A 14,618-nucleotide genomic window follows, 5' to 3' on the forward strand; every position below is an offset into this window, starting at 1 on the left:
AGGCTCACTTCACACACAGAAATGTCCGTAATGTAAATAACCTATTGATAAGTTTACTTGATATTGTGATTCCCAAATTGGGTGGCGTATTGGCAGTTTGATACTGTTGATTATCAAATTGCCACAAATTGACTCAATTACGAGTGTTTGGCCAATATCCATAAAGCTGGCATTAGCAAGAAAAGACAGTTTCCTTTGAAGTTCACTAGGTTAGTTAGCCAGATAAAGCTGTCAAAGCTACTAATAACACTCCTAATTGAATACATAATGCATGGTTCCATCACCTTGTCAACAACATTATGCTAGTTCAACAAGACATACATGCCACCCACTCCCATCTTATGACTTATTCATGACAGCTGCAACTGAAAGCTTTTAGAGGGTCTCAAAGAATATCTATAACAAAGTTGAATAAACAGAGAACAAATTGGATGTAATCGCACTACTAATGAGTAATTGATAGATAGAGGAGGTCGGTCAGTGTCTGTTTAGTAAGACTAGACTGAGGCTTGGAAAAAGTCGGCTGAGATCGATCTTTGAGTACTGGTTCTTGGATAGGTACGACTGAACATGGGACTTGAGGCTTTGGTACACACTCGCCAACTTTTCGTCTTCTTTGGTTTTGGTATCTGTGTGTGAGGGGGTACATGATCAACAACTGGTTATAATAAATTAGCTGATGCTTTAATACCATTGACTGTAAAGAGTAGATCCAGAGCTACAAGCTGATGGTAGAGGGCAGAGGCTGGGAACTGCATGGGTGTACACTAGCTGATGTACAGGTTGCATACATGTGATGTTTGTTACCTCTTCTCTGAGCTTCCCATAACAGGAGGGACACTTTGGAGAGGAGTCTTCAAGTACAACGGTGGGCTGCCTGGTGCGATAGCTGCAAGTCTGGTCCTCACAAACCAGCCAGCCCTGTTTGTGTGTGGTGTGTGTGTGTGTGTGTGTGTGTACACGTGTGGTGTGTGTGTAAGAATGAGTGGGTGTGGAGAGTATGTGTGGGTATGTGTACACATCATTACAATGTAAGTTGCCTTAGGCACGGAAAGGTCAATATTGAGGTACGTACTACATATAAAATACCTTAACACATAATGTGGATTTTGTCTAAAACTAATGACTGTGAAAGAGACCATCAAAGTTCTGGCAACCAGCTCGACTAAGCGACTGAGCGACTGAGCGACTGCACAATACCCGCTACCCAGCCTCAATAGCATATGCCAAGTACCCACATCAAAGAGAACCTCCCCTCTACCGAGACCCTCTAATTGGGTTACCCACACATGCAAAGGACAGTTAATGGGCAGGAATTAAAACAACCATTGTTTTTAAATGTAGCCAGGCTACAAATTCAATTAAATGTGATTTCTATATACACCTGTGAGAACAATAATTATTCCTCCCTTACCTAAGAGCTAAATATAAACACCTACAGCATAATACTTCCTGACGTGCTTTTGAATGACCAGAGTGAGATGGTTCATCACCCTGCCAGGGGACAGTCTAGTCTTGCAGTGAGAGCAGCTGAGGCCCATCTCAAGATTGCCATTCTGTGTACCAAACAAAGAGACTGGAATTACAAACATTATCATGAAACTGAATGACGATGGAATGCACAGTTCAGGGCAGCTGCACCTCCCAACAACATACCATCTATTGTGACTACCACAGATGCTAGGCAACCATAACAACATACACTCACCTTAGATCCGTGCACTTCAGCACTCTTTCCACATTGCTGACAAGTGACGAGCGGAAGTGCCACGCCCTCAAATGGATCGACCTTCACACCTCCTTCACCTTCTCCCGCCCCCTCCTCCACACCGTCACTCCTCACAACACTCCGATATCCGGACGGATCCAGGCCCAGGAACTCAGCAATGCTAGCAGCTCCGAGGCCATCGATGGGTTCACAGAGACGAGACACGACAGCATGCACCTGATGCTGAAGGTAGTACTTGGTGTCCACCTCCAGATGCTCTTGTTTGGTGACTTCGTCTGGATGATAGGCCCTGAGGGATGCTGATGTGTTTGACTGCCCCTGCGGAGAGTGTACGTACAGGAGGTTAGAGGCTTCATAGCATATGGCAGTGGAGAATATTATCCGCTTGTTGTTGCACCAAATGAAATTGAGAAGACCTGCTTTAAAGACAGTGACCTTTCAGGGTAAGATTTCAGGCCCAGTGAACCACATCAAAGCTCTCTCCTCTTAGCCTGATAACACCAACTCAATTATACTGTTACTACATTGTACTAACACTATGGTAACCAAAGCCAGATAAGGGCAAGAGCCTGAAATTCATTTCATTTGCTTCTTTGATGGCTATGCCTAATTAGATTTTCACTGAAGCATGGCACATAGGTAGTAGCTATTCAATGAACAGCTACAAATGTACCAACAGGTGAAAACCAACTCTTTATCAGTATACCTACTTGTAGCTGACATACAAAGCAAACATGTTCCCAACAAACTAACGGGCTGAAAGCAAAACACTTAATTACAAAATAAGCAGGTGGTACCTCAGTAATGCAAAATCGGCATGACATTCCTAGATTAAACTGATAGGTCCACATGTAACTCTCATGTGGTTCTTACAGATAAATACTACATCTCACACGGGCTTCACCTTGCACATGATGTAGGGTACTACGTCTCCAGCCTGGACCACTAAGTTCCTGCTCTGCATTCTGAGAGCCACTTGTACATGTGCCAGGCCCTTCTTGTCAGGGTAGTCAGATGGAGGTTTAGTCAGAGCCTGGATTAAAAAAAAAATCTCATGTAATAATTGTACATACTCGAGCATGTTATGTGCTCACAACGTAACTACATGTTCACATGGAAGTAAAGGCACTAATAACATAAAAGTATAGGAACTTAGTGGTACTTTACATGGTCACATAGCGTTACCTTGGTAATCGCAAACTCTTGTAGCGGGGTTTTTCCTGAGTTGACCTCTAGGGCCAGCTGGGAGAGGTGAGCTTGTATCTTCTCTATCACCTTCTCTATCTCTTCTCCAGACAGAATCAGATTGATCACATAGCTGCAAGGTAAGTTTGGGAGCAGCATGGCAAGGTTGCAATTATAGGAAAGATGGTACGTGCTCAAGGCACCATGCAGCATGAATGCAAGCCAATGGGTGGATCAAGACATGACAAGCTTTTAGTTACATAGTTTTTCATTTAGACACTATAAGGTAGATACTTGCATCCAGTTACATATTTGGTGGCTCAGACAATGCACTCACTGTCCACACTTCTTTGCCAGTTCACACCAGTCTCTCCTCACAATGTCTAGTCCTTTCAGCTCTGTCCTCTCTATCAACACACCGTCCTTCCACTCCACAGCCACCGCCGCATACCTGAACACACACTCCATGAAACAGTTTACCCAGCTATTAGTACATGCATACACAGTCTATATACACACAGAACACAAGGTAAGCAAATACACAAGACAGATAATGCAATCATAAAAAAATTCTGAATTCCATCTAAACACATGAACTTACTTTTTCTTCCTGAGTAGCAGCATGGCCTTGTAGATGCCATCAACGTCTATCTCTAACAACTTGTAGAGCTTGTTCACCTCCGTCTTCACACGCTGAGCAATTTTCTCAGCCTCTCGCAGGTCTCTCGAGTTACTGTCTATCATGATCGAGTCTGTGTCCCCGTAAATAACATCCAGGTTGAGCTGCGGAAGGGAGGGTGAGTCAGCACGTGACTATCACATGACCTTGCTTACCTTTTGAGCTAAATCTTTGGTGTTGCCCAGAATCTACATGCATAGAGAAATGTATTTATTTTTAACAATCATACAAGCCAGATAAAATCAAATCATAAACGAGAGGCTTCCTGGAAACCTTTTCAGCTAAATACACAATTATGTTGGTTCAAGGAGTAGCTTTAACCACAACAAAAGCCTCTAAAATTACATAATTGGCCTCTTAAGGAGCTAGCGTTTCACCTCCCTGCCCTTCCCAGTGATAATGGCCGCCAGGGGTTGAGCGTGGAATCGAGAGTGAGAGAAACCCAGACAGCCGTACATACTGTTGGCAGTCAACTTGAGTGCTTTCTGTCGAATGTCGTACTGCGTGTACAACTCCTTGTTGCCCTTAGTGTCCTTCATCAGCTGTTTCACTTGTCGTCTTCGTTCCACAAGCACTCTGATCTCTGAGGGGAGCACCCCTGCCGGCTCTGAGGGTTCAGGGAGGCGGAGCTTACTGTACCCGTCGTCCTCACGAGAACAATGGGCATGGTCGACCGTGGTAAAGCAAATATTGTACTCTTGTATTATCGACGGATAGAGAGAGTTAAAGTCGAGAAGAAGAATAAAACGATCGTAGAAACCTCGTTTTGGTTCTAGTACTAAGCCCCCAGAGTAAGCAGGTTTCCTGCGACCAGTCTTGACTGGGACTGTACTACTACCCTCTTCTTCCTCGTCCTGCATCATATGACTTTAACTATATAGTCACATGACAATATATGACCAACCTCGTGTGTCACATGACCCTTCTTCCCATAAGGAGCCTTATCGGGACATATGTAGTTCTTGGCAGTGAAGGCGTGTAATAGGAGCAATTCGTTCCTCTCGGCTCTCCCTCCATGTAGGGTCCTGCTGAGTGTGTTACCAGCCAGACAGGTGATCTGGTAGGCCAGGGGGAGGGCACTCAGCTCATACATGAGCTTCAGGGAGAGCATGGCTTCATCCTGTGTGTAATGGGTAGAAAAATTTGACACACACAGGGAGGACAATTACAGTACCCATAAGTTGGTGTACAACAAGTGAGTGTATGTACCATGGTGTGAGCAATGACTCCACCCAGAGCTTCGCATGAGCTACACGGGGAAAAAAAAGACATTTCAACACATTGGTGCAAATTAGTGTCAGATTTGCAGTCTTCATAGTGGTTGTTATTCTAGCTAGGTCCTCTTACTACCGCATTCCCCATTACTGCTTAGCCTAATCAACAGTGGGGGGGCATGCAAACACTTGATAACACTTGATAATGGGATAATGCACACCATAACACAATTATTGCCTCAGGCCAACAGGGCAACAACAAGATGTTATTTATGCCTCATTTCCTCTCGTCCCAAGTGGATAGTTACAGACAGCAACAACATCTCAAGGGTTGCCACAATTACCATAAACAGTAATTCAATCCTAACTAGATCATATTCGATTGAAGGCATCTCCATGAAAAAGAATATCACCACACAAAATTAGTTTTTGATAGCTAAACCAGTAATTTCCTTTGATCAATCAACCTCTTCTCAGAGCCTCCTCCAGGAAGTAGCATACCTGAAGGCTCTCAAGATGTCTTCATGTTCCATCGGTTGGTGTGGGGTGCGCAAAACATGGTTAGCTAGTTCAGAGAGATCGTAGCTCTTTGCACGAATCAACTCTTTTGCGGAGATCTTGACATCACAGACTGGGCGACCTGCACACAGGAGGTGGCCGACTGAGCGCCCTCGAGGCATGTCCTTCCTCTTGAGACGACCCACTCGTGACCACTGAGGCACTTTACACACTGACATCCGGTGCTGCAGAACCTGTGTGTGTGTGTGTGTAGGGAGGGGGGCCATTAACAACAGGGATAAAACAATTATCATAATGTCTCTGGCAATGGATAACTCTTTTCGCAAAAAATGTTGCTACGTACATGTACCTAAAAACTGGTATCTAGTTTTACCCATTGTGTGTTTGCATCGAAACAATTACTACAGTACAAAAACCAATTCTAAAACTCTGTGTAAGCCCATCTCCCACTCACCTCGAGAGCGAATGCTGACAGGTTATGGCCGACAATGATGTCAGGGTCTGCCCTGTGCAGTTTGGCTAGGAAGTAGGCCAGCATGGCTCTCTCTGAGGGAGACACCTCCACGTTGAATCCCTGTGGGGAAGTGCATGTGTGTACTGGTTACTGGACTGTAGCTATACACTGTGTACATTGGTCTCCTCCTGTGGAGGTGTAGAGTGGGTGTTCATACACACTGAGTGGGTGTGTGATTGTATACATGGCTGGTGTGGGTGGGTTAATTGGTGTACCTTTTTCTGGATGAACTGGTCAAATCTGAACGGGAAATCTCTGTCCACTGGATGACGTATCGCTATGCACACGTACATCACATGAGCATTGCACGAAGTCTTAATCACATGACTTACCACATAGGTCGGCCTGGAATGGCTTGTCAGGAGGTGGTTTGTCAAACCGGATATCAGGATGCACCAGACTACCCAGACACAGAACCTGCACAGAATAATCGGTCATTGTTACCATAATACACGTCGTCAGTTGAGATTATTTCCAACCGAGAACTACCCTAAAATGCTCACACTATTATTTTACTTCCCTAAGAGACCACTTCCAAAATGGATATGACGTCTCATTAAAGATCTGATTACATACAGTACATATGCATTCAGACTACACACACACACACATGAATGGCAATGGGGGTGAGCATATGCCTGGGTGTCCTGTGTAAGCTGCAGTAGGTTGGTTTGCTGGCTGCAGTTGGAATGATTGGCATGCGAGACACCAGCAATTAGTCGAGCTAAAGTTCCACAAGGCTATCATGTGTTCACAATAAATAAGATAATTCATCAGAGAGTATGGCCCAAGGCTGCACTATAACGATATTTAGAGCCAGCAATTTACTGTAATAATATTCACATGTCCAGCACATTCCAATAGACCACACACAATAGTGTTGAGATAGTGAGAGCCAGTTAATCCAATTCCATTGTCAAGTAACCACAACACATTCCAATGAAATTAGGCCAGCCAGTCACAAGGCACCATTGGGCCGCTAGCTGGGCACACCTACCCAATGTGGGTGGTCATTCATAGCATGAAATATCCAATAGACCTCTCGTATATTCATAATCACGCTACAAAGAACAGGGTTAGTCATGAACGGGAGGGGTTTGTGGCTCGAATAGACACTTTTACTAGATAGCTTAGGTACAGTCTACTGGCTTAAAAAGTGGTTTGGAATGGAGGAAAACGGGGTGAGGGCGAGGTGTGAAAAGATGGGAGGGGGGCTCTTCATTAACTCTTCATTAACTTACTTACTGGAATTCTATGTTTTGCTTAATTACCTCATTAGATCCTGTTTTTGGATTCAGGGTAATTTTAACAGACAGACTCATGACAACCAGTGGAGGAGGTGGTTCTTGCTCTGTTGCCACGATAACCTGATCCATGTCTGCAACTATAGCCTCACACTTGCACCAGCTGATGTTGAGCTGTGGTATACCTGCAGGGGTAGCCAAGTAAGGAGGGCAAGGAGGAAGGGGGGTAGCAAATAAGGGGGTAAGGAAGAAGGGGGTAGTCTTACTGGGGCATTTGATGTGGAGCCAGCTAGGGCCTCTCAGCTTGCAATGGAGAATGAGTTTCTCGAGGCTGCAGGAGGGATTACATGTACAGACAAGGAATAATATACCCCTACAGCGACATGTACTGGGCACAAGGGAGTCACACACACCAACATCTCACCATGATGTGTTGGTTCCAAACACTCGACTGTAGCTCCGCCCCTTATCGTCCATGGGTGGGGCTGGGTACTCACACGAGTACTTGACCTCCAGGTATTCGCACTCTGAGGGTACATCCGGCAGATCAAAGGCATACCTCTTGGTCACTCTCTTGGAGGAGAACTTGAGTATCTGGTGTCTGTCAGCAAACTTCTCACTGAATTCCTGTCAGTAATATGAGGGAAAGATAAGTGGATAGAGTGGTGCCTTCAATAAAAGATGGGACCAGTAACATTGAGTCGGGTAAATGACACACTGTGAGAGCTGAAATAAATGGACTATTTTAAATCAGCTACAAGTACATGGAATGCAAGCTCAACACCCCCTCAATGTAAATCTGCAAGGTCACTAGCCTCGATCCCAGGCCGCACTTCTTCTGAGAGTGGGCATGGTAACGACTACTTGCGCATGCGCCAATCTCACCCCGGTATCTGGGGGCTTTGGATAACATCGTATATGACGTCACAACGAACGGAAGTGGATTGAATGAAGTAGAAAGTTCGATTGAAGGTTTCTAGCCCATCTGATAGAGTTCTGAGCTACCCTTAGCCTGCTATGTTAACAAAAGACTCACAGCCTGCAACAGTGTGGATGACAATCGTCAAGATTAGATAAGAGTGCAATCGTCTGAACGGAGTGAAAGCTGACATAGCTAATAATTATAGGCAAAAGAAACCATTAAATAAAATATAACTGATTTAATGAGCCATTCGCAGTTTCACAGTATAGCATGGCTTAGTGTTTGAGAAAAGCATATGACCACTGGCAGGATCAACCATGTAACTATCGGGACGCCAGAGCATACGAGACACACTGTGTCACTCGAACGTCCTCGTTCAGAGGGCCGGCCAACGCATCACACCAGTGCGGCCACACGGACCGCAGAGGGTTCAACAATTTTGCAAATCCTCGGCCACAGACTGACCAACTGAAGGCAGGAGAAGGCAGCAGGAAAAGGCAGTTGAGGCCCACTCGTTGCCTGCAGATACAGTCAATCACAGGGATCGACGATATGCAATTGTAGATAGGTGTGGCCTGTGACTGTCCATATTATGGACAGGCCATGCCCATCTACTCTACTAACCTTAAAGGTGAAGTAAATTCTGCTAAATTTCTGTGAAATTAATGCTGTTTCTAATTACTCGCGAGTGGTTTTAATTAGATTCATTGCATTTTCCAATTATCTGCGAGTTACACATTTTTACTAGCATTCACAGAAATAGCAAATTAATAACCTGCGAAAATTTGTTACCATAAGCTGCATAGCTCTGTGTATGACTTTTAATAATTACGAATTTGTATTCTTTGTCTGTATATATTTATTCTTTTTTCTGGTGGGAAATTTTACGGGGAAAATATCCAATAATTTTGCGCATGCGCAAATAATCAGTAGCAGCTTCTTCAATTCAAGGCCCCAAGGCCTGTGAAGGAGGCTAAGAGGTCACATGACTGACTCACAGTGTATAAGTCCTCCATCTTGACGTCCTGGTCTGTGGGCTGGCCTGATTTGGAGAGCATCTTCTCTCGAGGGAGGAAGTAGAGACAGCGATTGACGTTCCTCACCACCACACAACAGCTGGACAGGACGAAGGTGGGGCAACAATGGTTGATATAAGGTTTGGAATGAATGCTTTGATAAGTGGCCTGGATTGACAGTGTGGCAGCTGTTGGTACAGATAATGTGTTGGCAGTGCTTCCTGTCATGTCCCAAAGTGGGAGATACCTACAAGTCACCATTAGTCTGTATATAGAGGTGATGCTCACCTGACGAATGCCTGCACGTCTTGCACCCATACCTTCCCGAACAGGAACACAGAGCCCGGCTGATGATAATGATTCTCATAGGCATCCAGCCAATAGAAGGGAAGTACACACTCTCCATCCACCTCCTGTGTGGGCAGGGACGATGCGTCCAGCTGTACACTCGCAAATGCCTGCACATGACAGTAAGGATAAGATTTTGAGAGACATGCGCAAGGACAGGGAGAGAAGTAGTACTAAAAGTAAAGGTGGTTAGAACTGCTACTCACATCCTCATTGCTCTGCTGTAGGTCCCCCCTCACTGTCTCCCAGCCAGTCACTGACACCGCCTCCTCTGGCCTGTGTGGATGGGAGTGGTCATACATGTGCAATCATTACTCTAGCTACAGACAACACACACTGATATTCTTACACATCAACAGCCATCATGTCCTCTTTGTCTTCCTCTATCTCTTCGCTCACTACCATCACATCCTCAGCCTCCACACTATCCTTCTTCGTATCCACTCCCTCCACATTCCCCGCCCCCTCATCATAGTCCATACCCATACCGTAATCATCCAATTCCAAAGCTGACAGGGGAGATGGCTCCCTCCTCACTGGGCGGGCAGGACGCATCTCAGACTTGATCACTCGTATTTTCTTAAGCCCCCCCGTACGAGGTGCTTGAGGGGTAGACGAGAGACGAGGGGCAAAGGAGGAGCGGGCACGAGAGGGTGTGGTTTGGTGGGGGCGTGGCACCTTCCTTCCACTAGAAGATGGCTTATCCTAAAATTATTATATCCCTAAATTTGAATCCATGACTACTGTACTACCTTAATTTCCATGAGGAGGTCGGAGAGCAGATCATCATTCTTCACCGTAGCTGTTTCCTGCATGTATATGTACATTACTACCCTGGTAACAGATTGGCAGAGTGGTGGCAGCTGTTCACCTCTTTTTTCTTTCTCTTGCTTGGCTCTCCCATGCTCAACAACATCTGTTTGATGTCACCAGACGGCTTGGCCATTCTACGCCCTGGGGCAGACTGGGAATGTAATCCAGTCATAAAAATGATTGAATAAGCACTGTAGATACACGGTCTACTCTTTAAACTCACATATTTCTTTTTCCCCTTCCCCTTGGCCGTAGAGGTAGGTGTGTCGTCCACCTCCTCATCGAATATCTCTCGACCATGCTCAGTGTACGCACCATCTGCACAAGCAATTTAAACAACCACACAACACTCAGACCACACCCCTCACCATCATCCAATACGAACCCCTCCTCCTGCCGCTGCTGGACAATCTTGGCATATTCTGACTCATTGACATACTCAAACACATCCTCCGCTACCTCCAGCTCAGAGTCCTCGACCACTCCCATTTCACGACCCCGTCTGTAGAGATGAGATATGACATTACCACACACACTCCATACTCATCACTAACTTGATTTTTTCTAAAGCCGAGGATGCTCCTGTGTTCTTCTTCTCTCTCCTCTTGCGTCTCACAGCAATGGTATCAGAAGATGGCTGGTCCTCCATTCTATGTGAACGGCTGTCTGCTGTGCGGTAGATCTATTACAAGTATTGGTTTAGGTGCAAAAAAGTGGGTGTAGTAAAACACTTGGATAGCTCCACCATCTTTTCCACATTGCACATGCGCACAGTCTAGTTGCTAGACTTGAACTCTGTACTCCACGTGGACTGGCTATTAAACTACCCCTATAAAACCTCATGCAGGCAATGTTGTAAACAACTTTCAGTTTTTTCTGAGCGTCTGAGATGCTTTGCAAAGTGCTCCTCGTCTCTCTAGTGCTGGCAGCTGTAGCTGTGCAAGTGCTGCTTGCAAGTGTGGCCTGTGCTAGTGCAGGAGGGAGCTGTGAGCCCATGTCTATCAGTAAGGTGAGCTGAGCTGAATAGCTGCAATAATAATTCTGAGCTGCAACTTTTATAGCTATTGTCTAAACAGTGCTGCTTTCTATGGCCTTGGGGTAGCTAGCAGCATGCGCTTTCCCACGCCGTTAATCTACTATGTTATGTTTAGCTATATATGTGGTAGATGGTCGCAACCACTGACACGATATAATATTATTATCATTGATCCCCGGTTCAAAATTACTATACAAACGTTATCGCTCAAAACGTTATCACTCAACCATTTTTTACACAAGTTTTTACATGTCATAAGATAAACTGCTCCTTTGAACTTAATTCAATATTCTCACCATTTCAAAGTACTTCTGCAGTGTGTAAGTTTCAGTATAGTAGCCTGCTTTCATGTGTGTTTTACTTGTGTTACCCTCTTTACTAACCTCTTTGTACTATTCACTGACAGGCTCTGTCTGACCCGACTGCAGGCCAGCTGGAGCATGGTGAGTTTCCTAACTTTAATAATTTGATTGACCCATACCACAGAAAATCTCCACAAAAGCCCCACTGTCAATTTTTGGAAAAATTTAGCAATTAAGGTTTCTTAGTGAATGTTGTTGCTGGTTGTGGGTATGTAGAGGGAGCTAGCATTGAAAACACATGATTATCACTTCCGTTTTGATTTCAATGGTTTTATCTTGATCGCAGAAGTCGTCCATGCAGTTGTGGAGAGAAACTACTTTAATCCCCCAGGTTAGTACACACAAAGATCTCAGTATTTTCAAAACACATTCAATAATTGATGGAACTGTTTATCAACTTGGAGCATGTTATGAGAACTATGCGCATATCGCAATACTGATAGCCGTCAGAGGGATCCGATTATATCTAGTGCACACACATGGTATAATCATCCTTTGTGAATCTCACAGACACAACCACGTTCAATTGCCCCTCCCCCTCCGACAGTCTGCTTGAAGTGAAAAACTTGTCTGTGTCTCTGTTCCCTAATGCTGAGTATCCAGACTACTACAATCTCCTCCTTCAGTGGATATCGGATGGTACGCAACTATTTCCATGAACTTACTATCATTGTAATTTGTCTTTTGCCGCAGGAAACTCTGAAGGGTACTTCATCCAATTGACAAAGGAGGGACGACATAAATTCTACAATACTCAAATTAACAACCCTGTAAGTGTTGCAATAATGTTCACTTATATTTACATGTACATATTTTTTAATTTCATTCTCAGATGGTTACTAGTGTCCTACTGAAAGAAGTGACTTTTTATCCTTACTCTCCTAGCTCACTATCGATTCAAGTACAAGTAAGTTTATCTTTGTATTTATCAATAAAGTGCTCAGTGGTCTGTCTGTTTTAGCCCAAATCACGCAGCAGTTCTTGTGCCTCTGTAACGGTATCAGTGTCTGTGGACTTGTGTGATGCATTTGTATACAATCAACACTGCTCCCAACGTAAGTCCCAACGCATTATCGATATGCATCACACAATTACGAATCGTCCCAACACAGGTGTTCAGCAATCCACGCCTGATATAGCAGAATTTCAAGTCCAAACAACTTTGTTGTCTAGTGATCCACAGCTAATGAGCATGCATTTATCTTGGGAGACTCGTGATAAGAGTGTCATGATTGCCCTCACGTCAACTGGTCAAAAGAACACAGATTGCAGTAAGCCTGGTCGACAGCCACCCTGTTTCATTGCCAGCAACACGGTAAGTGCATGAGCTCACTCTGCATCGTAAGTAAATTGATTGATTATTTGTTTCTCTTCTTAGAATTCAGTGACTGTTTCTTTGTTGAATGCTTCCACTAAGTACACAGTCACTGTAAGTCCTTCAATCAGTGTTGCCTTGTCAGCAATGTTATGTACCCCCTTCGCACACAGCTTCATATATTCGACCCCTCCCCTTGTCATCCTAATTTAGTTCACCTTTTAGACGGATGTAGTAATGGCCGCTGTTGCAACGACTATTCTCCCATACCATTACCACTTCCAACCAATATAACGTCCACTTATACCACGCCTACTCCCTCCTCTGTCAACACACGAGTCACAACTTCACAAGCAAATTCTCATACAGAAGACACTCACACAGAAGACGCTCATACAGAAGACACACATACTCATACAGAAGACGCTCATACAGAAGACGCTCACACAGAAGACGCTCATACAGAAGACACCCATACAGAAGACGCTCATGCAGAAGACTTGCGTGCAGTGTATAGCAACAATATTTCGCAAGAGAACTCTAGTGGTAAGCACAATTAATCTAGGGCATACCATTAAAGATTTTACTAAATCCCCAAAAGATGTTCTTGAAGGTACGAACCACTAAACCAGTTTCAATTCCCCTCTATGAAAGCCACCTCTTAAGCCAACCACACAAGCCATGCACTTTCAATTCTCTCGCATACCCTCACAGAATAGCACCTGTTAGTGACATCATGGTCTGTTTACATTCTTTGGGTAAACCTTGTACACCACTGTCCACTGTATGCCACCCACGTGCAGGCCTGGTGATTGTCGCCATAGCAGTGCCCCTAGTCATTATTGTGGTCTCAGTGTGCATCATTGCAGTATCAGTGATTCTCTATAAGGCCTCCAAGAAACGAAAAAGGAGAGTACCTCCTACCCATGTGATGGCCAACAATCCCATTGTTGAATACCCTTCCTCCACCACGACACTTCCTGACATAGGAGAAACATCCATGGAGTCCCTGAACAATATTGAACTATCCCCTGTGAAGCCGCTAAACAGTCAATCAAGTCCTATCCGAGGTGTATCACCTGACAGTCCTTCTGTAGTAGTTCTATACTCTCCAAAGACACCAAACGTTGAGATAAGAGATATTCTTGGAACGCTGGTAGTGGGATTGTGTCAATATGGCATCAACGCTAAGTCTCCAGACACCTGCGTCAGTGACAGTATCTCTGCCTGGCTTGAGAGTGAGATGGAGAACTCTATCGTACTCCTTGTGTGCAACGAAGCCCTAAAGAGTGACTGGGAGTGTGAGAGGCCTAGCAAGCTGGTGTGTTCCCTCAGACAGCTGCTACACGGCAGTTTGGTGGATAGGGGACTCTCAAACTTTGCTACTGTGTTTATGGGCAAGGATGCAGAGAGTGGTTATGTGCCAAGTGCTTATCTCAAGCCCCAGAAGCAATTCACTGTCAGAGACATTAGTGATATTGATGATATATCACATTTTGTGTTTAAGATTCCACGTTACGAAGCATGTTACGAAGCATCATTTTAATATGTATTATAATTATGTTTTTTACTTTGTGATAATTTTTGTATGAGTATGGTCAGTCAGTAATTTTTTTTTTTTTTTTTTTTTTTTGCGAATTATTTTTATCTCCATATATACCCCAATACTACATAATATTTACGTTCTATTAAATTAAATTTGGTCTTGGAACGAGTCATGCA

The 14,618-nt window shown here is 44.4% G+C and overlaps 2 protein-coding genes across 2 annotated transcripts; one reads left to right on the forward strand and one right to left on the reverse strand.

The window, feature by feature from the left end:
• Window positions 1–373: 373 nt before the first annotated feature.
• Window positions 374–10,961, reverse strand: LOC135341159 (DNA polymerase alpha catalytic subunit-like). Its single transcript, XM_064537654.1, has 29 exons — window positions 10,738–10,961; window positions 10,552–10,685; window positions 10,407–10,501; window positions 10,242–10,334; window positions 10,123–10,179; window positions 9,720–10,075; window positions 9,577–9,646; window positions 9,311–9,480; window positions 9,005–9,122; window positions 7,509–7,711; window positions 7,351–7,415; window positions 7,112–7,269; window positions 6,173–6,257; window positions 6,056–6,117; window positions 5,781–5,900; window positions 5,309–5,559; window positions 4,803–4,842; window positions 4,498–4,713; window positions 3,971–4,447; window positions 3,749–3,781; window positions 3,516–3,697; window positions 3,252–3,365; window positions 2,915–3,047; window positions 2,634–2,762; window positions 1,709–2,047; window positions 1,440–1,556; window positions 808–921; window positions 692–752; window positions 374–629 (listed from the first exon to the last, which is right to left on the reverse strand). Exons 1-29 carry the CDS (start codon window positions 10,830–10,832, stop codon window positions 478–480), a joined length of 4,239 nt encoding a protein of 1,412 aa, XP_064393724.1. The 5' UTR covers window positions 10,833–10,961; the 3' UTR covers window positions 374–477.
• Window position 10,962: 1 nt separating this feature from the next.
• On the forward strand, window positions 10,963–14,594 carry LOC135341171 (uncharacterized). The gene is made up of 11 exons (XM_064537672.1): window positions 10,963–11,192; window positions 11,626–11,662; window positions 11,868–11,912; window positions 12,092–12,220; window positions 12,275–12,351; window positions 12,414–12,488; window positions 12,543–12,636; window positions 12,694–12,896; window positions 12,960–13,010; window positions 13,070–13,442; window positions 13,700–14,594. Exons 1-11 carry the CDS (start codon window positions 11,073–11,075, stop codon window positions 14,440–14,442), a joined length of 1,947 nt encoding a protein of 648 aa, XP_064393742.1. The 5' UTR covers window positions 10,963–11,072; the 3' UTR covers window positions 14,443–14,594.
• Window positions 14,595–14,618: the final 24 nt, after the last annotated feature.

Source organism: Halichondria panicea, chromosome 9, assembly GCF_963675165.1.
Source record: "Halichondria panicea chromosome 9, odHalPani1.1, whole genome shotgun sequence".
In the NCBI taxonomy this organism is placed as follows: Eukaryota; Metazoa; Porifera; class Demospongiae; order Suberitida; family Halichondriidae; genus Halichondria; species Halichondria panicea.